The following is a 23,383-nucleotide window of genomic DNA, read 5'->3' as shown; positions in this document are numbered from 1 at the left end:
CCTTCGGTTGTTTTCGACGATTCGCGAACAATTATATGTAAAAAGATACATATATACTATAACATGAAAAGGTAACAATGTATTAATTGTTTGATACCGTACATTAAACTTATTGGTTTAAATATCTATTTTAATGTATATGATAAATTTAAATATTTATTATTAAAATTTATTTATAAATAACGTCCAATGTGTATTTAAAAACTGATTTATGTATATTAAAAAGATATATACATATATATAATAAACGATAGTAACATTCGTTTATTGATTCAATTGATATTTAGATAAGTTAACTAAAGCGTTTAAGATGAACCAGTTAAACACTAATTTGCTACAGTGTTTTCAAATTGCCACATTACTCAAAATGCTACAGTGTTTTCGAAAATCACTATTTGCTACAGTGAAATTGACTTTGCTACAGTGAAACACTATTTTAAAATGTATTTTTAGCAAATAACGAGATGATGATTTATAGAAGTAAATGACCAAAATACTCGAAAGTTTAAGATATACTATGAGTGGTATAGTTTATGGATAACTTAAGGCTATATTTTGACAAAGGTACGTGTCACGAAACGTAAAATGCAAGTTTTCTCAGCGTACGAAAGGACATTCGAAAAACCAGAACCGGGACATAAGTCGAGTGATGACGTACGACTTATCGGAACAAAAATTACAAGTCAACTATGCACGTGAATTTAATATAATATATAATTAATTATTTAAATTATATATATTATATTAATATTTAATTATGTCGACGAGCTAAATTACAAAACAATGTGAGCTGTCACTGGTCCTCATGCGAGTCGCATGGCCAGAAGGCCATTTCCATGCGAGTCGCATGACTCCAGATTTCAGGCCAAGTGCTATAAATTCTCGAGTTTTGGCCAGATAAATCACACACACATATATATTATTTTTACTCCGTATTTATTTATTTTATTATTATTATTATTATTATTATTATTATTATTATTATTATTAATAATAATAAGATTATTATTAATCTTATTATTTTTATTATTAGTGTTATTATTTTTGCGATACAAAAATAATAATGTACATAAAATATTACGACGGAGTGCTGTCCAAGTAATTTTCAAAATGAGTTTTCGAGCAAGCTAGAGCTAAGGAAATTATGGGTTATTGCCAAGGAGGTTATGGGTAATGTTCGGGGGTATTTTTTGTGAATCAAACCTTGTGTTTATCATCTCCGATGCGTCTACGTGCTTTCCTGCAATATTGTATATCAATATTAAACAGTGAGTTCATTTGATCCCTTTTTACATATATTTTTGGGCTGAGAATACATGCAAATGCTTTATTAACCGATATACAATATTTATATGCGTGAGTTTCATTGCTCCCTTTTTAATTGCTTTTGAAATCTATATTTTTTGGCTGAGAATACATGCACTTTATTTTAAACGCAATGGATACAAGTACATACTAAATACTACACTGAGTTTAAACCGAAAATCCCTTAGCTTTGGTAACTAGTAACTGCCGGTTATAAGAACTGGTGGGCGCAAGTAGTTATATATGGATCCATAGGGCTTGATATCCCCGTCCGAGCTAGAGCACTAGCCTTTTAACGGACGTATGCTATTTGAGAAGCGTACACGTTGGTTTGCGTGTATTATTAAGATGATTATACAAAGGGTACAAATTATATAAGCATTAAAGTTTAGTTACCAGGGTGCTCAATTTTGTAGAACCGATTGATAAACGTTTCGGATGAAACAACTGAAATCTTGTGATCCACCTTTTATGTAAAACCTATTGATAAACGTTTTGAATAAAACAACTGAACTTTTGTAAATCCACATTGATATACGGATTATGTGTAATATTAAAACTATGAACTCACCAACCTTTGTGTTGACACTTGAAGCATGTTTATTCTCAGGTTTCTAGAAGTCTTCCGCTGTCTGCTTATATGTTAGACAAGCTATGTGCATGGAGTCATACATGGGATATTTTTCAAGGAAACGTTGCATTCACCAAATCATCACCATGTATCTTATTTTGACTGTACTGTCAACGGAAGTACTATTGTAAACTATTATTTACAGTGATTGTCTATATGTAGAAATCATCAGATGTTGAAAACCTTTGATTTAAATATTCATTTATGGTGTGCCTTTTCAAAAGAATGCAATGTTTACAAAACTTATCATATAGAGGTCAAATACCTCGCAATGAAATCAATGAATGACGTATTGTCCATATGGATTTGGAGCGATCGTCACACATACAGTGACATTGAATGTTATCAATTTTATCGTCATTTGAAGATATGAGTGTTTTACTTATTGTATAATATAATATTAATTAATTACTCCGTAATAGATGGGAAGAACTGATAGAATGACATGTAGTAGAAATAAAATAGAAGTTCACACGTAAAAATATTTGCAGATATAATGTTGCTAAATATAAAAAAAAAGTAATGTTGCTAAATATAAATCATCGGCGCTTAAATAATTTTAAATATTAACTAATGTGTGTATGTTTTAGTTTGGACGATGGTAAAGGAATAATATATTTGAGTTTATTAAAATATGTTAACACGATATTAACTTAAATAGATGTGTGATTAAATGGAATGTTATTAAACACTTTACGTGAATATATACTTAAGAAATTATTGAGGATGAGGATCCTCTCAAGTTATAAAAGAACTTGATAGATCATGTTATGATTTTTGTGAAGAAAATTATAAGGGTCTATTAAAATATTTATTATTTGTTTAATTTATATATTTCACAACAATCATAATTTGAGAAATTTCAATTCAATTATTGAACCATCACAAAATAGTTCAATGATTAAGATCACATATTTGTAAGAGGTTTCAAGTTCAAATAAATCATGTGGTGGTGGGGATTGGTTGAAAATTAGAAAAGGCTACGAAATAATTCGAATGGACCACGTATGAGGTTAGAATCCTCGCTCTTTCGAATAACCAAAAATGAAAAAACCTTGTAACTTTTATAAGAAAATAGTTAAATGCTCAACTTGACTTATTCAAAAATTGTTTTAATGACAAAGTCACGTAACAAATAGAAACGGATGTAAGATACTCATGAATTCGCTAAGAAGTTATTAGACCTTATTTTAAATATGTATGTGGTCTAAGCCCGTATGATATACACATATTTTATCTGTATAATTAATAATATCAATATCAATTACACTAATATTGTGTAATTAAAGTTAGCAATTTATAAATTTTTTTAAGTCTTTAAGTACACTAATATTATCTATGTATACTAAATGTGGTGAGATGTGGTCCTTATTCACGATGGCAATGTTGTAATTACCTTCAACTTCAGGGATAATTTGATACCCTCTTTAAAACACTTTTAAACATTATGTTTTAACTTTTTGGTTCATTTTCTTTTTCCATCTTCGTTTTCCCTTTATTTTTAAATGTTTTACTAACCAACCGTTAACCTTTTTTTAACCAACCGATTGTTTTAACGGGTAATTTGAAAACCTTTTCTTAGACACTTTTAAACATTATTTTCTAACTATTTTTTTCATTTTCTTTTTTCACTTTCGTTTTCCCTTTATTTTTAAATGTTTACTAACCAACTGTTAACCGTTTTTTTAACCGACCGGTTTTTTTAACGTTCAAGTTAATCTTTTTTGTTAACTGTTCAATTAACCAACCGTTAATTGACCAAATTTGTTTCACTTCTTTTTTTTCACTTCTTTTTTTTCATTCCTTTATTTTTTAAACGTTCAATTAATAAACCGTTAATCGTTTTTAACGTTCAATTAACCGATAATTAACCAACCAAAACTACACCGCAGCGTAGCGCGGGTATTTTATCCTTGTTGTATAACTATAATCGAATTGAATATTTCTTTTTTACCATACACAACAAATTTAATATTGTGGACGATTAGGAATTTTTCCTTTCTTATTATATTTAGCTAGCTTTAGATTTCTTTTTGAGTTTTCATTAACAAACTGAGATCGATTAGTATTACCTCATCATAATATATTGAACTCGTGAATCACCACATAACAATAGCTAAAAAATAGCACACGGTAAATTTTATTTCTTGTATTTGCGGCACAAAAAAAAAGAAAAAGAAAAATCACCACAAGATAACAATAGAAAACTAAATAGCTTAATTGGAAACTAAATTTAATTTATATTAATAATATAATCCGTATTATTTAATACGGAGTTATAACACAACAAATACATCAAAAATTTAAATAATAAAAAAATAATTTACATAAATAGATTATGATTATTTAATATTTAATTCAGTTTGATAATAAAATGACACATAAGAGTAGTTTAATTAGAGAATGACACGTATGATTATTTTATTAACTTTAATTGTGGAATTGACACGTATGATTTATATCACACGCTTTATAATAATGTATAGATGTATAGATAGATAGATATTTATTTATTGAGAGGTGATTCTCACACACTATTTTTTATCCATACACACTTGTTTTACATAAATTGACAAGTTTGCCTTTACTTTTAACATAAAGACAAAGATAGTAATGTTGACTAATATAAGGGTAGGATTGAAATTTCATATAAAATAGTGTGTATGGATCAAAAAGTGATGTGTGAGAATCACTTCCCTTATTTATTTATTTATTTATTTATTTATTTATTTTTGCAAAAAACAAAACTTTATTACTAATATAGGTACACTTCATTAATTCGATGAACACCAACTTATACCAAGGAGCAAGAGGATAACAAAACCACAAAATCCAACCAAACAAAGCTAAAAACGTTGCCCGAGCAAGAACCTAACAATCACCTAAACAAGAAGAGGGAAAAAATATAAACACAAGAAAATATTATAACAACAACAACAATACTCAATTTCACGCACAAGATTGTAATCTTATAGATTGATCGTAATCTTACAACAAGAAAAGATTACAATCCATCTAAATGGGCTTATCCGGTAAATCGTTTTTACGTCTTTGGATCACCCCAAAATAGGATGCTAATGAGGCTTGAACCCACTATTACAACAACAACAACAACAACAACAACAACAATACCCAATCCCATATGAATGTCGTATGGGGGAGGTGAGATGTAGACAATCCTTCCTCTATCTTAGAATAAAGAGAAATCATTTCTCCACCCCGAGTTAAACACTCACAAGAGCGAAGAAAGTCTCCCTCTCTCTATTCGACGGGTAAAGAGATTGCTTTCGAGGGGACCTCCGGCCATAAAAAAATGAGAAAAAAAACTAAAAAATAAATTAAATAAATAGAAAAAAAAAGCATGAAATAAATAGATAAATATATAAAAAATACGTAGTAGAAATAATAAATAAGAAAATAAAAAATAAAATAAACAGAGACGCCATGAAAATGGTAGAATCAAATTTTCATGGATTTTACATCGTGCCTGGAGTTCAATTTAGGCTCTAAGCGGTATAATAATTGTTATTGTACTTGATCTGATACAATTAGGATATGTTCTTACTTTGAACACAATTAATTGTTATTGTACATTTGTACTTGATCTGATACAATTAGATCCCTGAAATCAAGGCATCTGATTTAGTAGACAAATGTTACTCAAATCTATCATTGTTATAAAAGTAATAATTGGATGATAATTTTATTATTATTATAGATATTGCATAGTATATTTTTTGAGTATAAATAGGTGTGTTGAGTTAGAGTTTATTGTATGTATTTTTTGATTAACAAAAACACTCTCTCTCTAGATTCCAAATGCCACCAAACTCTCATTGTACATTTTTCTATAAATAAAAACCAATTACTCATACCTTTTGTTCAACCTTTGTTTTCTCCGTTTTACAGTATCTCTATCTCTATATACCTTCTACAGTCAAGAACCACTAAAGGTAGTTATAAACCTACTGAATTATAACACGTTATCAGCACGATTATCTCAACATTTATACTAAATATGGTTGGCTCTGCCACCTAACTAATATATGGTCGGTTATACCACCTAAATGATATATGGTCGACACTGTCGCCTAATTTACATTTATGTTATCTAACATTTATTTATGTATACTAACATTTACATTTATGTTATCTAACATTTATTTATGTATACTAACATTTACAGTTATGTTCACTAACATTTATATTTATGTTATTTAAGTTATATATGGTCGGTTATACCGCATGAATTATATTTCTGTAATCTAACTTTCATTAACTTCACTAACATTTATATTTATGTTATTTAAGTTATATATGATCGGTTATACCGCCTGAATTATATTTTCTGTAATCTGACTCTTATTAACTTCACTAACATTTATATTTATGTTAATAAGACCTCATGATTGTACGCAACACGTCATTTGACAACACGGTACTTTATGTACGCAACACGTCATTTGACAACACGGTACTATGGGTCGAGATTAATTCCGATCAATACGAATACGATGGGGTCTTTATATGTTATCTAACATTTATGATTACTTATGCAATTAATCATTATTTATTTCATGCATACTAATGTTTATTCTTAAAAGTAAATCTTAAAAGTTAAAATAAGAAAAAATAGTTTGTATTTTTATTAAAAGTAAATCTTAAAAGTTAAAATAAGAAAAAGTAGTTTGTATTTTTATTAAAAGTAAATCTTAAAAGTTAAAATAAGAAAAAATAGTTTGTATTTTTATTAAAAGTAAATCTTAAAAGTTAAAATAAGAAAAAGTAGTTTTTATTTTTATTAAAAGTAAATCTTAAAAGTTAAAATAAGAAAAGTAGTTTGTATTTTTATTAAAAGTAAATCTTAAAAGTTAAAATAAGAAAAGTAGTTTGTATTTTTATTAAAAGTAAATCTTAAAAGTTAAAATAAGAAAAAGTAGTTTGTATTTTTATTAAAAGTAAATCTTAAAAGTTAAAATAAGAAAAAGTAGTTTGTATTTTTATTAAAAGTAAATCTTAAAAGTTAAAATATGAAAAAAAATCTTGTCCTTTATATTACTCATACGCGTTTTGATATAGTGACTTTATTCGTTAACGTCAACTAACGACGTTACAACGGTCATATATACATAACGGTTGTTAACGTCAACTGACGACGTTACAACAACTATATTTTTCAAATATAAAATAAACATCTCCGTTTTCACATTTTCACAAATCAATCTTCATTTTCCAGATTACTACTCTCAAAAAGTTTTTGTAAAAATGATTCACACAAGGATGATTTTTCCTATTGTATTGGTCATATTAACTATCATCATTGTTGCTAATATACCACTGGGTGAACCTATATTCTATCCTGCCCTTGTGGTTTTATTATTTGTAATCATACCATTATTCTGTTGTTTGCTGCTTATGAATTTAAAATGATTCTAATTTCATTTTATTATTTGTCTATGAATAGAAGTTGATTATGATTATGATTTATGTTATTCATCTTTATGATAATAGAAAATGTCGAATTTAAAAAGGCTTAAATTTGCTCATTTAGAACAAGTGGGAACAACTACTTAACATGGGTTATGAATGTAGAAAAACATCTCGAATCAAACTGTAATTTAGAAACCCTGAATGAAAATAACAATTATTCCGAACAAGAGAAAGCAATAGTAAGTATTTTTCTTAGCAAACATATTAACGAGTCCTTAGAATCTACATATTATATGATCGAAAATCCAAGTGTATTATGGAAAATACTCAAAGATAGATACGATATTAATTATCAAAAAATAAAATAAAAAAAATAAAAAAAATAAAAAATAAAATAAAAAATAAAAAATAATAACAGTGATCCATGAAAGAATAAAATTAAAGATATTAGTAGACGCTCTTATAAGAATTCCGGAGATTCTTATTAATGATCTGGTAACGTGGATCACCAGTCTAGTATTTCTTGAATACATGAACATCTTGTTTAGCTCTACAAATAAGTCCCAAAAGAAAAGAAAACGAGAGTGAATCTGTTGACAAATCTTGATTAAATTAACCCTGAGCTACCTTGAGACTTGAATGGTTTGAATTTTCTAAGATGCCTAGTTTTTTTTATGTATCATTCATAAATAAATGGTTTTAGACCATAACGCATATGTTTTATTAAGTGTTATCTTTTATGTACTTCAGATTATAACTTGTTTGCAGGTAATATAATTTGATTATCTTGCTGAAATATAACTCATTATTTGCATATCTTATTTGAAGTTTTAGTATGAATCCTGCAGAAATACAACATCAATTAAATGGTAAAGACCTATGTATTGCAGATAGTAGTAACATACACACTATGATCAAATCTAAGAAATATTTCATTGATTTAAATCAAATGAAGGAATTATAAATACTATATCAGCTCTTGCAAACTTGATATAAGAAACGAAAAAGGCAAAATTTCATATTACCAAATGGTACGAATTTTTTGGTAAACAATGTCTTGTTTTCTCCCAAATCAAAGAGAAATTTGTTAAGTTTCTCTGATATATATCATAATGGATATGATTATCAGTCAATGATAATCGAAAATGAGAAATATCTATGTAGCACCGAAAAGCGCATAGGATTAAAAGCGCATATGATAAAAAGCGCATATGATGAAAAGCGCAGCGCATATGATTAAAAGCGCATATGATAAAAAGCGCATATGATGAAAAGCGCATCGCATATAATTAAAAGCGCATATAATGAAAAGTGCATATGACGAAAAGCGCAGCACATATGATTAAAAGCGCATATGGTGAAAATGATATATGATGAAAAGCACATATGGTGATTAATGAAAATCACATATGGTGATTAATGAAAAGCACAAATAGTGATTAATGAAAAGCACATATAGTGATTAAAGAAAAACACATATGGTGATTAATGAAAATCACATATGGCGATTAATGAAAAGCACATTGAGAAATAATCACCAATGTTTCTTGAAAGAATTCAAGGGTATATATATGGACCAATTCATCCATTATGTGGACCATTTTTCTAATAGACGCATCTAACGCATGGTCTCATGTTTGTGTGTTATCAAGCCATAATATGACATTTGCAAAGTTTCTTGCACAAATTATTAAATTAAGAACACATTATTCTGATTACACCATTAAAAGGATGAGACTTGATAATGCTGGTGAGTTAACATCTCAAGCTTTTAATGATTATTATATGTCTACAAGGATTGTTGTTGAACATCCAGTTGCTCATGTGCATACACAAAATTGGTTTAGCTGAATCAATAGATAAACGCTTACAGCTAATAACTAGACAATTAGAAATGAGTACAAAACTCTCAATATTTATATGGGGACATGTAAATTTACATGATGTGACATTAATTCGCATTAAATCAAGTGCAAGTTATAAATATTCTCCATTACCAACTTAATTTTGGTGGAGACCAAATATTTTCCATCTTAGAACATTTGATTGTGCAGTGTATTTTTAATTGAACAACCACAACAAATGGTTCCTCAAAGAAGGATTGAAATATATGTTAGATATGAAACATCTTCAATCATAAGATATATTGAACCCATGACGGGTGATGTTTTTTACAGCAAGTTTTGTCAATTGTCACTTTAATGAAACATTGTTCCCTATATTAGGGGGAGAAATGAAATATAAATAAAATGATGTTTCATGGTGTGAACATCAATTAAGGAATATTGATCATCGCACAAAAGAATGCGAAAAGAAAGTTCAAATATAATGCATATGCAAGAACTTGCAAATTAATTACTTTATGCATTTAAAGATACAAAAAATAAGTGACTAAATTATATATACCAGCAGTAAATGCTTCAGCTAGAATTGAAATTACAAAAGCTGGCAATAATGTCACTCATGAGTCTTTGCTACGGCAGAAACGTGGGAGACCAATTGGTTCCAAAGATAAAAATCCTCGAAAAAAAATTAGCTGATAATGAGGTAAAAGAAAGTGTTCAACAAGAACCACAAATCAATACTCCTTCTGCAGAGGATATTGATAAATGTAAATACATAAATTGCAATAAATTATGCAATATTATGAAACTGAAATGAAATGAAAAATATTGATGAGATATTTTCATATAATGTTACAATGACATCATGAATAAAGATGATGATCTGGAACCAAAATCTGTCATTGAATATCAAAATAGACATGATTGAGCTCAACAGAAAGGAGCAATACGAGCTGAATTAGAATCACTCAATAAAAGAAAAGTTTTCGGATCAATCGTTATCACTTTTAAAGATGTGAAACGTATGGGATATAAATGAATTTTTATCCGAAAAAGAAATGTGCAAATGAAGATACAAGGCAAAACTAGACTTGTAACTCAAGGTTTCCCACAAAGACCAGAAATGAATTATGAGAAAAACTTATCCTTATGTAATGGATACAATTACTTATTAGATACTTAATCAACCTGGTAGTTACTTAAATGCATCTCATGGATGTTGTTACTACTTATCTATATGGATCACTTGATAGTGATATATATGAATATACCTGAAGGGTTTAAGGTATCAGAAACATCTAACGCAAAACCTAAAGAAATGTATTCCATTGAATCACAAAGATTTTTATATGGGTTGATACAATAGTATAACGGATTAAGTGATTACTTGATAAGAAAAGTGTATACATATAAACTTATTTGCACATGTGTTTTAATTATGAAAACAATGACCAGATATATATCGTAGTTATTTATGTCAATGGTCTTAATATCATAGGTACCAAAAAAAAGAGATCCATGAAGCCATTCAACTTCTAAAGAAAGAATTTGAAATGAAAGATCTCGGAAAAACCAAGTATTGCCTTGGTTTACAAATTGAACATATTCCTAATGGTTTACTTGTACATCAAACAACATATACTGAAAAGATTTTAAAACGTTTTAATATGGACAAGGCAAAACCATTAAGTACTCCTATGGTTGTTAGATCACTTAATGTTGACACTGATCCATTTCTTCCCTGTGAAGATCATGAAGATATCCTAGGACCAGAAGTACCATATCTTAGTGCAATTGGAGCTCTTATGTATCTTACAAATTGTACAAGATCTGACATTTCTTTTGCAGTTAATTTGTTGGCAAGGTTCAGCTCAGCTCCTACCAAAAGACACTGGAATGGGATCAAACACATATTTCGATACCTTCGAGGAACTACTGATTTAGGATTATTTTATTCTAACGAATCGAAACAAGATTTGGTTGGTTATGCAGATGCAGGTTATTTATCTGATCCACATAAAGCTAAATCTCAAAATGGATATGTATTCCTAAATGGAGGTACCGCAATATCATGGCGTTCTCAAAAACAAACACTTGTTGCAACATCATCAAATCATGCCGAAGTAATTGCATTACATGAAGCCAGTCGGGAATGTTTTTGGTTGGATCAATGACACAACTCATTACTGATTCTTGTGGACTAGAACGCAATAAAAGTTCAACAACTATCTATGAAGATAATGTAGCTTGCATAACACAGATGAAAGAAGGGTATATCAAAAGTGACCGAACAAAACACATACCCCCTAGATTCTTCTCATACACTCAAAATCTCATTAAGGACAACCAGATTGAAATGAGATATGTTCAGTCCAGCAAAAACTCTGCTGACCTTTTCACCAAAGCACTTCCAACTGCTATTTTCAGAACACACGTTCATAATATTGGCATGAGGCATGTTCAGAAGATGTAACAACTCAGGCGTTGCCTACTTGAGGGGGAGTCAACTCTATGCTGCACTCTTTTTCCCTTAGCTAAAGTTTTATCCCAAAGGGTTTTCTTTAGCAAGGTTTTTAACGAGGCAGTACTAGTTATTCACTAATAAAATTATCATCCAAGGGAGAGTGTTATAAAAGTAATAATTGGATGATAATTTTATTATTATTATAGATATTGCATAGTATATTTTTTGAGTATAAATAGGTGTGTTGAGTTAGAGTTTATTGTATGTATTTTTTGGTTAACAAAAACACTCTCTCTCTCTAGATTCCAAATGCCACCAAACTCTCATTGTACATTTTTCTATAAATAAAAACCAATTACTCATACCTTTTGTTTAACCTTTGTTTTCTCCGTTTTACAGTATCTCTATCTCTATATACCTTCTACAGTCAAGAACCACTAAAGGTAGTTATAAGCCTACTGAATTATAACAATCATAATGATTTCCATAAATTTTTTTTTTTTTTTTAACCATAATCGTATATATTCGATTTGACAATTTGGCAGTGCCCATTCAATTGTAGAATAAAATAAGTTTAATCACGTATAGTAATTATTATTATTATTATATATTATATTATTATATTAAATTTTAAATTTTAAATTTCATTAAAATTATTTCAGGCAAAATAATTGGTGTAACACATACATAATACAAATGATACATTGAAAAGAATACATATGATATGTATCAAATTAGTTGCAAAATAATTGCTTTCTAGATATCAATCAATCAAACTAAATATTTAAAAGTCTAACACCGAAGGTTATCACCGGGTGCAACACCAAGTTGATCGCAATATTGAGTATAGTACCCTACCCGAGCACTTACAGTAGCCGAATTACCGCCATCGCATTCCATTCCATTAATGGCTCGAATAGTGGCTCCGAATCCTTGGCCAGAAACTATTATCGAGTGGACATTGTTCATCCAAAACCACAACGCGGTCCTAAAGGAAATGTTTGGGTCTGTTGCCACAATTTCAGGATTGTTTAATCCGTCGAACCCGATACTTTGACCAGCTGGACCGTAGTTGTAATTCCATGATAGTTGGATCGGACCTCTCCCGTAGTAACCCTTGTCAGGGTTACATGGATATTGAGTGTTATTTTCGTCGCAATAGTCCTTTGAAGGACCGTTGATTTCTTCGATATAGCAAAAATCTGCTCAAGCATTGAAAATTTTTAAGAGTTAGTTTGTTGATTAGAAGTTATTTATAAATTTGCAAACAAATCCAAATTGTGAAACACTTGTTTACACAAAAAAAGTTTCCCGTTTAGACTACTCGGGATAGGCCAATATTTTTACTCAAATATACGCGCCCTAAACAGGTTAACACGTGATTGTACCCTTATCCTGGCAGCCCAAGATATGTTGTTAACATTAAATTTAGTGTATATAGATTAACTAGCAATAATGTTTATTAATAATTCGCTAATTTAGAACCATAGAATGTAGTTTTTTTTTTTTTGAAAGGCAGAAAACAATTTTATTAACATAATAACGCAAGAGTACAATACACCTCGCACCTATATACATCAACAAGAGTTATAATCGGATACTAAGAGTGGTATCCGTCGAATAACTCCTATCCACCCTATCGCAACAATTTACAAAGATAAATTAACAAATAAGAGGCTTTGGGTTGACTAGCCATGTGTTCCAATCAATCGATAACAATTTACATCTTTTCGCAATCCATTCGTAGCTCTTCGTTTGTATTTCGTTAAGCGCCATCGGTGGATTCCAACAATTGTTCTTGAAAACCTTTTTGTTTCGATTTTTCAATATGAGGTACCCGCACGAACCATAGAATGTAGTTAGACAGCAAATTTTTTACGCTGCTTTTATAACTGTTTTACGAAACAGACACAAGTAATCGAAACTACATTCTATGGTTGAATTATTAAACCGAATATGCCCGTTGGTGAAGTTTGAACGTGAGACCTCTTGTGAGTATATCAAAACCACAACCATTGGTTATCTCGTGATGATTAAAATATACATGTATATACATAAATGGAGGCTTAATAGTTTATACTTTTGCTACATCTAGAGTTGTCAAATGCTTAAAGCGTGCTTAATTTGATCCATTCGAGTAATTTTAATTGCAATTTTCGTCATTTGACAACTTTTGATGTAGCAAAGTTTTAAATGTAGAGGCGTTTTTGTCAAACAAACTTAATTGAGTCTAGTACCAGTTTTATATAGGCTCCATGTTAGGCAACCAGAACAAAAGTTAGTTACCTTGCATAATATACATTGTATGTGTTTCAGTTACTATTTCACCCAAATAATGCATAAAATTGTGACAAAAATAATACAATGAGAAGATTAGTGATCTTACGTCCAGTTTCATGTGTGACATGTGCAAAGAAAGCTGCAATCTCACGTCTCGAATCATCTTCAGAACCAACTCTACCGAACTGAGGATAGTTTCCAATGGCCTCAAGAAAAGTAGCTCGAGTATAAAACCCTCTCCCTTGACAATTAGCATCCGATTGGTCGATTATTCCATTAAAAAATGTGTCCGTTACTATACTATCAACTGACACGTCATTTGTAGGAGGTGGAGCGAAACACGGCCCTTGTTGGCACCCAGTACCACAATACGCCTCGTCGCTACCACAATAACCGTACCGGCTGCAACATAAGTCCGGACTACAACCGCAGTTTTGTGCAGTTGCGGTCAAAATTGTGGTGAAAAGTAGTGAAGTTATGATCAAGATTGATGATAATGTTTTCATTGTGTTTTTTTTTTTTTTTTTGGTTATGGTTTTTTAGTGGGATGTGTTTATATAAATTGTTGTGGTGGCTTTGGTGATTTATAATGTGCGTGCAAACAGTGTAGAGATATGAGATAATGAGATAGTGGACATGGGAAAGTTGTACTCCTTGTGCTGTTTGACTTTGCAATGAAGTTGACTTTGTCAAATTTGTTGACTTCTGTTTTCTAGTGATTGACGACGTGTTCATTTTTAGATCTTTCATCTATGATTTTTGTTTTGACATTTTGGACAATGAATAAGGTCAATATCACGCCAAAAACATGAAACAAATGTTAGAGACACAAACAAAACAATAATACATAAATTTATTTAGTAAATTATTAGACCACTTTTAAAAGGGCGTGTCCAAAAACTAACGCTCAAAAATTGATGTGACATGTGAGGTGTCAAGATCTGACGCTTCTGACATCTTTAATGAGGCGTTACCGGTGATTGAAAATGAGCGTCAATCAACTATCTGATGGAAAAAAGATATGCATGAGATTTTCTTACACCCAATCATAAGTTGACACATAAATATCTATTTTAAATTATTATTTATTTGTCACTCAACTTCTAAACATATTTTAACTCATCACTCGATACCTTTTCACTCACTCATATTTAACTTCACCACTATTTTAACTTCTCCAAAAAGAGCATCATCTAACAGCACATCACAGTCAGAGTTAACGGTGGTCTTAAAATAACTAATTTTTGATGATTACATAACAGTAAAATATCAAAGTTTTATCTTGTGTTACATGTTTTTACTTTCCTGGTTATTTGTGTTCTGCCTAGTTTACCGTTGATTTGAGTAGGTAGTTTTGCCACATGTTTGGCTAGATTTAGCTTTTCCTATTGTATTATGTATTTGTTGATATATTTATTGATTAGTTAAAATCATTACGTGTTTTTAGAAAAAATAGCGGGATTGTAGGGCTGGAATGGATATACAGTGTACGAACAGCGTGAAGTATGAATAAGTGGATATATTTTGAAAAGGAGATTATAATAGCAATAATTAAAATATTGTTGACTTTGACGAGGTAATTAAAGTTGACTAATTGACTTTATCAAACTCGTTTGATATTGAAATGTCACAAGTTAGGAAAAACTCTTATGCTATTACTCAGTTTTAGATCTTCTCGTAATAAAATTTTATTTCGTAAAGCGTATTGGTGATATATACAAAGAATATTGATTAAATTTAATCATAAAAGAGCATTCCCAACTGCCTATTACCATTTCGTTAAAACGGCATTTGTGTTTTCTTCAACTCAAACCCCTAAGATTTAGCTTGCTTTCGGCCCAAATCGTGAACCAACCATTAACCAAAAAGGGTTTAGAACGTTACCGGTGTTGAAAAATCGTGTGTACTTTTATCAAATCAGATTAACGCAGCGGATAGTTAAAATAATAATCTTTAATTATTTTATGAACAAAATTTATACAAGATTAAATTTTCACTTATTTAATGAAACATGCACACAATTAATCTTTCCCAGTGATCCAGTTACACCATAATAATTGTCATGAATATAAAATAAAAGAGGAGTTAACGATATACCTTTCTTGGAGAAATTGATGAGACGGAGAGAAACTTACGATCAAAAATATGACCGTCTCTTAGGATAGTCCACACTACACTTCAAACAACGTCAATGGATGCTAGTTCAAACCCAAGTAATAATTAATCAACCTTTGATTAATATTATGAACTCAAAATGATATTCTTACTTACTCTCTTTTTAATTCTCTCGTATCTTCTTATGAAGGCAAAAGAAAGGAATATATATTACACTTTAGAAACACCCGTGAACCTTATATCAATCCGTGAATATTTTACTTTTTGAAAGAATCCAATTTAGGATATTGAATTTGATTTACGTAATATCATAAAGTCGTATTTCTCAAATACTTCAGGGGTAGTTTATGAAACTTATAATTAATAATTTCTATCATGTCACTTTCATGTGAATAGTAAATTAATTAATTTCGTTTCATTTACTATTCATATGAATAGTAAATGAATTAATTTCGATTTACTATTTTGTTACTTGAGTAATATATATACATCATATATATATTTATTTGACGTCTCGGTGTATATGTGTGTGACCCCGAAGGCTCAAATGAATTTGGCCATATAGTTATATGTTGTACCTTGCACATTATTCCTTCAGAACTCCCACTTGTGCATGGCACAACACCAAGTAACTATACAAACAATGGTAATCGTCTAGCAACACGTCATTGTCCCCAAATTCATGTGAGGGTAGTTTCTCGAAACTGTTTATGGTAAGTGTTAAATGTCATTCGTCCTTTTGTTTCAGATACTTTAGTTAAACTTGAGATATGGATCATCGGTCATTCTCATTTGTTTAACGATTTTATTTCTCGATCTTAGAACTGAATTAGATCACCAAATTAATTAAGTATCATCTTAATTACATCTGGGTGCGGCCACACAAATATCTTATTCATTCATCGAGGAGCTCAAAAAGTATCTAACTCCAAACATTTTAGAGGAACAAATCCTATATTGCATACACGTGTCTATCACGAGCTTTACATTATACCCAATGATGGCCTTTATAACAGCCTTATTCAGGACAGCGTTTAACCATATCAAAGTACAATGCTACACTCATCAAGACGGGCGTGCATCTCAAGTCTAAGGACACAAAGACATAATCACTAAAAGATTCACTACTGACTACGATCCATATAGTGACATCTCATGGTTGGGTCATTCCAGTATTCATCATCAATGAATACATATGAATTTTAGTCTCAACAAGGTAACTATTCATCATCAATGAATATAACCAAAATTTCACATTAATCTTAATTCATGTTATTCCCATAACATGATCGATTATGGAGATTTTGAATAATCAACAATTATTCATGGATTAAACATGCTAATATAGAACACAGTGATATAAATGAAACTGATCATACCAACTATATATCAATTCATTAAGATAAAACTGCTTAATGTTCCAAAAATATCCAAATATTAAATTACCAATTAAAAAGATCAGCAGCATAACGAAGTCCAATACTACTAGCATGATCATCATGCTTGTTGTGTGTCATGGGCTTCGTGAACGGGTCAGCCACATTATCATCTGTATGAACCTTAAGAATACTAATATCATTCCTCTCAACGACTTCTTGAATGTAGTCAAATTTTCGAAGAATGTGTCTGCTACCTTTACGTACACGTGATTCTTTCGCTAGTATAATAGCACTTGAATTATCACAATACATTTCCATAGGGGATTCAATGCTGGGAACTACTCCAAGTTCAGCAATAAACTTCCTAATCCAGACAGCTTCTTGAGCAGCTTCTGATGCAGCAATGTATTCTGCTTCTGTTGTAGACTGTGCAACTGTGCTCTGCTTTGAGCTTCTCCAATCAACTGCCCCGCCATTCATGACAAAGACATACCCTGACTGGGATCGAGAATCATCTTGATCAGTTTGGAAACTAGCATCTGTATAACATCTAATACTCAACTCTTCTTCCAAACCACCGTAAACCAAAAACATATCTTTAGTCCTTCGCAGATACTTAAGAATGCTCTTAACAGCAATCCAATGTTCTTCACCTGGATTCTGTTGATAACGACTCGTCAAACTTAAGGCTAACGAGACATCAGGTCTAGTACATAACATGGCATACATAATGGATCCTATAGCCGAAGCATACGGAACACATTTCATTCGTCTTATCTCATCAGGTGAGATAGGACTTTGAGACTTGCTCAAGGTTATGCCTTTTTGCATGGGCAATGCTCCGCGCTTGGAGTTTTGCATGTTAAATCTTCGTAAGATTTTGTCAATGTATGTACTTTGACTCAAACCAATAAGCCTTTTATATCTATTTCTATAGATCCTGATTCCAAGAATATACTTAGCTTCTCCAAGATCTTTCATGGTAAAACATTTTCCAAGCCAAGATTTGACATCTTGCAAAGTTGGAATGTCATTTCCAATAAGTAGTATGTCATCAACATACAAGATCAAGAAGACAACTTTGCTCCCACTAGCTCTAATGTAAACACAGGGCTCATCTTGGTTTTGAGAAAAACCATATTCTTTGATTTTCTGATCAAACTTAAGATTCCAGCTCCTGGATGCTTGCTTTAACCCATAAATGGATTTTAGAAGCTTGCATACTTTAGTAGGATACTTAGGATTCACAAACCCTTCCGGCTGAACCATATATACGTCCTCGCTTAGGTCGCCATTTAGGAAAGCGGTTTTGACATCCATTTGCCATATTTCATAATCATGAAAAGCAGCTATGGCAATAAGTATCCTAATTGATTTAATGCTTGCAACTGGTGAATAAGTTTCCTCATAATCAATTCCTTGAGTTTGAGTATAACCTTTTGCCACCAATCGAGCCTTAAAAGTGTTTACATTACCGTCCATGTCTGTCTTCTTCTTAAAGACCCATTTACACCCCACTGGTTTACAGTTGGGTGGAAGATCAATCAAGTCCCATACTTGATTATCTTTCATGGACTGCATCTCTGCATTCATAGCATCTCGCCATTTGTCAGATTCTGGATCTGATATGGCCTCACGGTAGCTAGAGGGTTCATCATAATCCCCTAGATGAGGTTCATCTGAATTAATCAGAAGATTCAACTTCTCCGGTCGATGAGGAGTTCTACTAGATCTACGAATTACAGGTGCAACACGTTCTGGCTCATCAACAATGTGTTCAGTTTCAACGCGCGGTTGGCTAGTGCCTTCAGAAGGTATGTTACTTTGTGATTCTTGAATTTCTTCAAGATCTATTTTACTCCCACTGACTTCTTGTAAGAGAAGATCTCTTTCAAAGAATTCAGCAAAACGAGCAGTAAACACTTTGTTTTCAGCTCGGTAGTAAAAGTAGTAACCCATTGTTTCTTTTGGGTATCCCACAAAGTGACATTTGATACCTCTGGGTTCTAACTTGTTTGAAGTGTCACGTTTCACATACGCTTCACAACCCCAGACTTTCAAATAAGACAGCTTAGGACTCTTTCCATGCCATAACTCAAATGGTGTCTTTTCTACCTTCTTGGTTGGAACCATATTGAGTATGCGTGCAGCAGACTCTAATGCATAACCCCAAAAAGACATTGGTAGAGTAGTTAGACTCATCATAGATCGAACCATATCAAGTAAAGTTCGATTCCTCCGTTCAGACACACCATTGTGTTGTGGTGTGTAAGGTGGAGTGAACTGTGAGACAATCCCACGATTCTTCAGGTGGTCCAAAAACTCTTGACTCATATATTCCCCTCCCCGATCAGAGCGAAGGGCTTTAATGGTCTTTCCAAGTTGATTCTCTACCTCATTTTGGAAGATTTTGAATGTATCAAAAACTTCATGTTTATGTTTCAGCAAGTAAACATAACCATATCTACTATAATCATCAGTAAATGTAACGAAGTATGATTCACCATTTCTAGACATAGTTCTAAAAGGGCCACACACATCAGTATGTATTAGTCCTAAAAGATCTTCAGCTCTCTCACCTAAACCGGAGAAAGGAGCCTTTGTCATCTTTCCACATAAACATGACTTGCATACATCAAATGACTCAGAGTCAGTTGATTCCAAAAGCCCATCCGATTGGAGTTTTGAAATGCGTTGTTTATTTATATGACCAAGACGACAATGCCATAGATAGGTCTTGTTCAAGTCTTGCTTGAATCGTTTGGCAGTACAGGTATATACAGAATTATTATTTGAAATCACACCATGCATATCAATTTCAAAAATACCATCACGTGGAATAGCATTAAAATAAAATACATTATTCTTAGAAACTGAAATACCAAAGTGCGTAAATGTAAGTTCAAAACCAACATTTTTCAAAAGAGAAACTGAAATTACATTGCTCGTAATACTTGGAGCATAATGACATTGCTCCAACAAAACAATAAGACCACTAGGTAGAGTAAGCTCATAGGTTCCAATAGCTTCAACAGCAGCTCGAGCCCCATTGCCCACTCTTAAGTCTAGTGTGTCTTTCTTCAGTCTCTTACTTCTTCTCATTCCCTGCATATTGTTACAGATGTGAGTACCACAACCAGTATCAAAAATCCAGGAATCACTAGAAAAAGTATATAACTGTATATGAAATATACCTGACTTGCTGGTCTGGCCAGCTTTGCCTTTTCTCAACTCAGATAGGTATGAAGGACAGTTCCTCCTCCAGTGGCCAACCTTTCCACAGTGGAAACAGTCGGCGTCTTTAGCTGGGTTTTCTTTCTTGGGGGGTGGTGGAATTTTCTTCTTAGCAATTGACTTGCCTTTTTCTTTTTCCAAAGTTTTCGGCTTATTCTTCTTCACCTTACCATCCCTAATCATTAGGATACCTGGATTGGAAACCTTAGATGGAATATTCTGTTCAGCAGTTTTAAGCATCGAATGCACCTCTGCCAGAGATTTCTCCCAACCTTGCATATTGTAATTCATCACAAATTGGTCATACGATTTTGGTAGTGAATTCAAAACCGTGTTCACAGCCAAGTTAGGCGGCAAGGTAGTTCCAAGTTTTTCCAATCGGTCAATGTAGCTTTTCATTTTCAAGACATGAGAGCTCACTGACTGACCTTCCTCCATTTTGCATGTTTGAAGAAGCTTATAAGTTTCATACAACTCTTGACTAGCTTGTTTCTGAAACATATTTTTCAGCTCAGTCATCATATCATATGCTGTACGATCTTCCATTTCCTTTTGGAGGTCAGGAGTCATACTAGCAAGCATGATTAAAGCTATCTTCTCTTGCTCATCGAACAACTTCCGATAAGCAGTTTGTTGAGCAGCAGTAGCTGTCTCAGGAGGAGCATCGGGTAAGGGTTCTTCAATTTTGTTCAACTTCCCTTCATATTTGAGAACGATTCTCAAGTTGCGCTGCCAGTCTAGGAAGTTTGAACCATTGAGTTTCTCCTTCTCCAACAAAGAACGGAGATTGTTTTGGTTTACGTTTTGATTGTTTGACATCTACATAAGAACAAGATTCAATTTAGTATTTTCGATATAAAACTTTAATAAATTAACTACCCAAGTTTTATATATTTTAAAAACAATTAATTTACGAAAGCCTAAGATCCACATAGAGGTTCCATAACTACATCTGTTGATCAGCTAGTAGTTATAGAGTCTATTGGTAGGTAGCGGTTACCAATTGCATTACAAGTGCAACTCTTAGATCTTTATGGGACTCAGAAATATGTGTAGTTCAACAAACCACTATTATCTACTAGCATGTTTGTCCCATCCTTGCCTCGAACTCAGGTCTTACAGTGAATACGATTAAGTCGTCCAATTTGAAAACAGTGGAAATTCAGCCTAGTCTCACTCGTAACTGAAAATCCACCTCGTGGCTATAATTCGATTAGGTCTCACCGTAATCAAAAAATAACGAGGAGTGTTTGCAAGCTCATTGGATGGCATGACTTAAATTTGACGGGTATTTTGAAAAAGTTTGTGTTAACGAATAATGCATGCACACAAGATTCGCTACACTATTTGTTAAAAATCATTTTAACCAATTTTATATATGTCGATCGTGTTTATGCGTCTAGTTTGTTATTTTATTTTATATATAAAAGTTACAAATACACATTGTGTATCGTTTTAAAACAATTTTAAAAGATGTCGCCCATATATATTATTTGAGTTTCAAAAAAAAAAACATTTAACTTTAAACTCGTTAGAGTTTAACTTTTTAAAATCATCAATTTTAATCTTGAAACTCGTTACCGGTTTTATTTGATGTTTTCATCAAAAACATTTAGCATATATATTCTAATCAACAATTATATATAAATGCAAAAATAAAACACAACCATGCATCACACACACATAGCCTAGCCCAAAAATCCTATGCTTGATCCCATGAGCCGACATGGGATCAAGAGGTCAAACTAAGGGTAATATCGTAGCTCCCACTTAATTCAAGAATTAAGTGAAAACTTAACAAAACGCCATCGTTGTCAATTTGACCTGTTCGCCATCTTCTAAGCCAAAAGCATGTTGTATTGTATCTTCAATCTTCATCTTGTTACATTTATTTAAATTTGAAATTACAACTAAACTAATACTTTTACAAATTGAAATAAACTTAAATACAATACTATGAAAAAGAAAAATAAATATAATACAACTTTGGCTTCAAAATGGCCTTTCTAATAATACAAATAATCAACATGACATAATATTGCCGTAATCGACAATCACAACAAACATACATAGGTCGGGGCAATATGGCTATGCGTGCAATCACAATTCTAATAACTACATTATTAAAACCTACATATGGCTTGTCCATAGTTACAATGCATGTGTACAACCATGGAATATAACAATCAACAATTATAATAAATATTCAAGCCATAACAATTAAATCTACAATTTAAAATAGTGATATTCTTTCAATCATATTTGTGCGTCATGAGGTTAAGTCTAAATCAACCGTGTTGACTTTAAAAACCAAAAAGGTTTCGACTTTTACCAATTCACCACAAAGCTAAATTTAAAGAAAATCACACGACAATTAAGATGGTGTAAAAGCGGCTCTGATACCACTGTTGAAAAATCGTGTGTACTTTTATCAAATCAGATTAACGCAGCGGATAGTTAAAATAATAATCTTTAATTATTTTATGAACAAAATTTATACAAGATTAAATTTTCACTTATTTAATGAAACATGCACACAATTAATCTTTCCCAGTGATCCAGTTACACCATAATAATTGTCATGAATATAAAATAAAAGAGGAGTTAACGATATACCTTTCTTGGAGAAATTGATGAGACGGAGAGAAACTTACGATCAAAAATATAACCGTCTCTTAGGATAGTCCACACTACACTTCAA

The 23,383-nt window shown here is 31.6% G+C and overlaps 1 protein-coding gene across 1 annotated transcript; it reads right to left on the bottom strand.

The window, feature by feature from the left end:
* Nucleotides 1-12,332: 12,332 nt before the first annotated feature.
* LOC139862872 (endochitinase EP3-like) lies at nucleotides 12,333-14,495 on the bottom strand. The gene is made up of 2 exons (XM_071851503.1): nucleotides 14,061-14,495; nucleotides 12,333-12,876 (listed from the first exon to the last, which is right to left on the bottom strand). The coding sequence occupies exons 1-2, from the start codon at nucleotides 14,458-14,460 to the stop codon at nucleotides 12,467-12,469; spliced, it is 810 nt and encodes a 269-aa protein (XP_071707604.1). The 5' UTR covers nucleotides 14,461-14,495; the 3' UTR covers nucleotides 12,333-12,466.
* Between the last annotated feature and the right edge of the window lie 8,888 nt (nucleotides 14,496-23,383).

This window comes from Rutidosis leptorrhynchoides, chromosome 8 (assembly GCF_046630445.1).
Source record: "Rutidosis leptorrhynchoides isolate AG116_Rl617_1_P2 chromosome 8, CSIRO_AGI_Rlap_v1, whole genome shotgun sequence".
Taxonomy (NCBI): Eukaryota; Viridiplantae; Streptophyta; class Magnoliopsida; order Asterales; family Asteraceae; genus Rutidosis; species Rutidosis leptorrhynchoides.
Note: the sequence above shows the minus strand (reverse complement) of the source record. Positions and strands in the feature narration are given on the sequence as shown.

Excerpts from the sequence above, each read along its gene's own strand:
- LOC139862872 (XM_071851503.1), bottom strand. The coding sequence starts at position 14,460 with ATGAAAACATTATCATCAATCTTGATCATAACTTCACTACTTTTCACC. Across the intron at positions 12,877-14,060 it reads TGTCACACATGAAACTGGAC|ATTTTTGCTATATCGAAGAA; the intron begins GTAAGATCACTA and ends ATGCTTGAGCAG.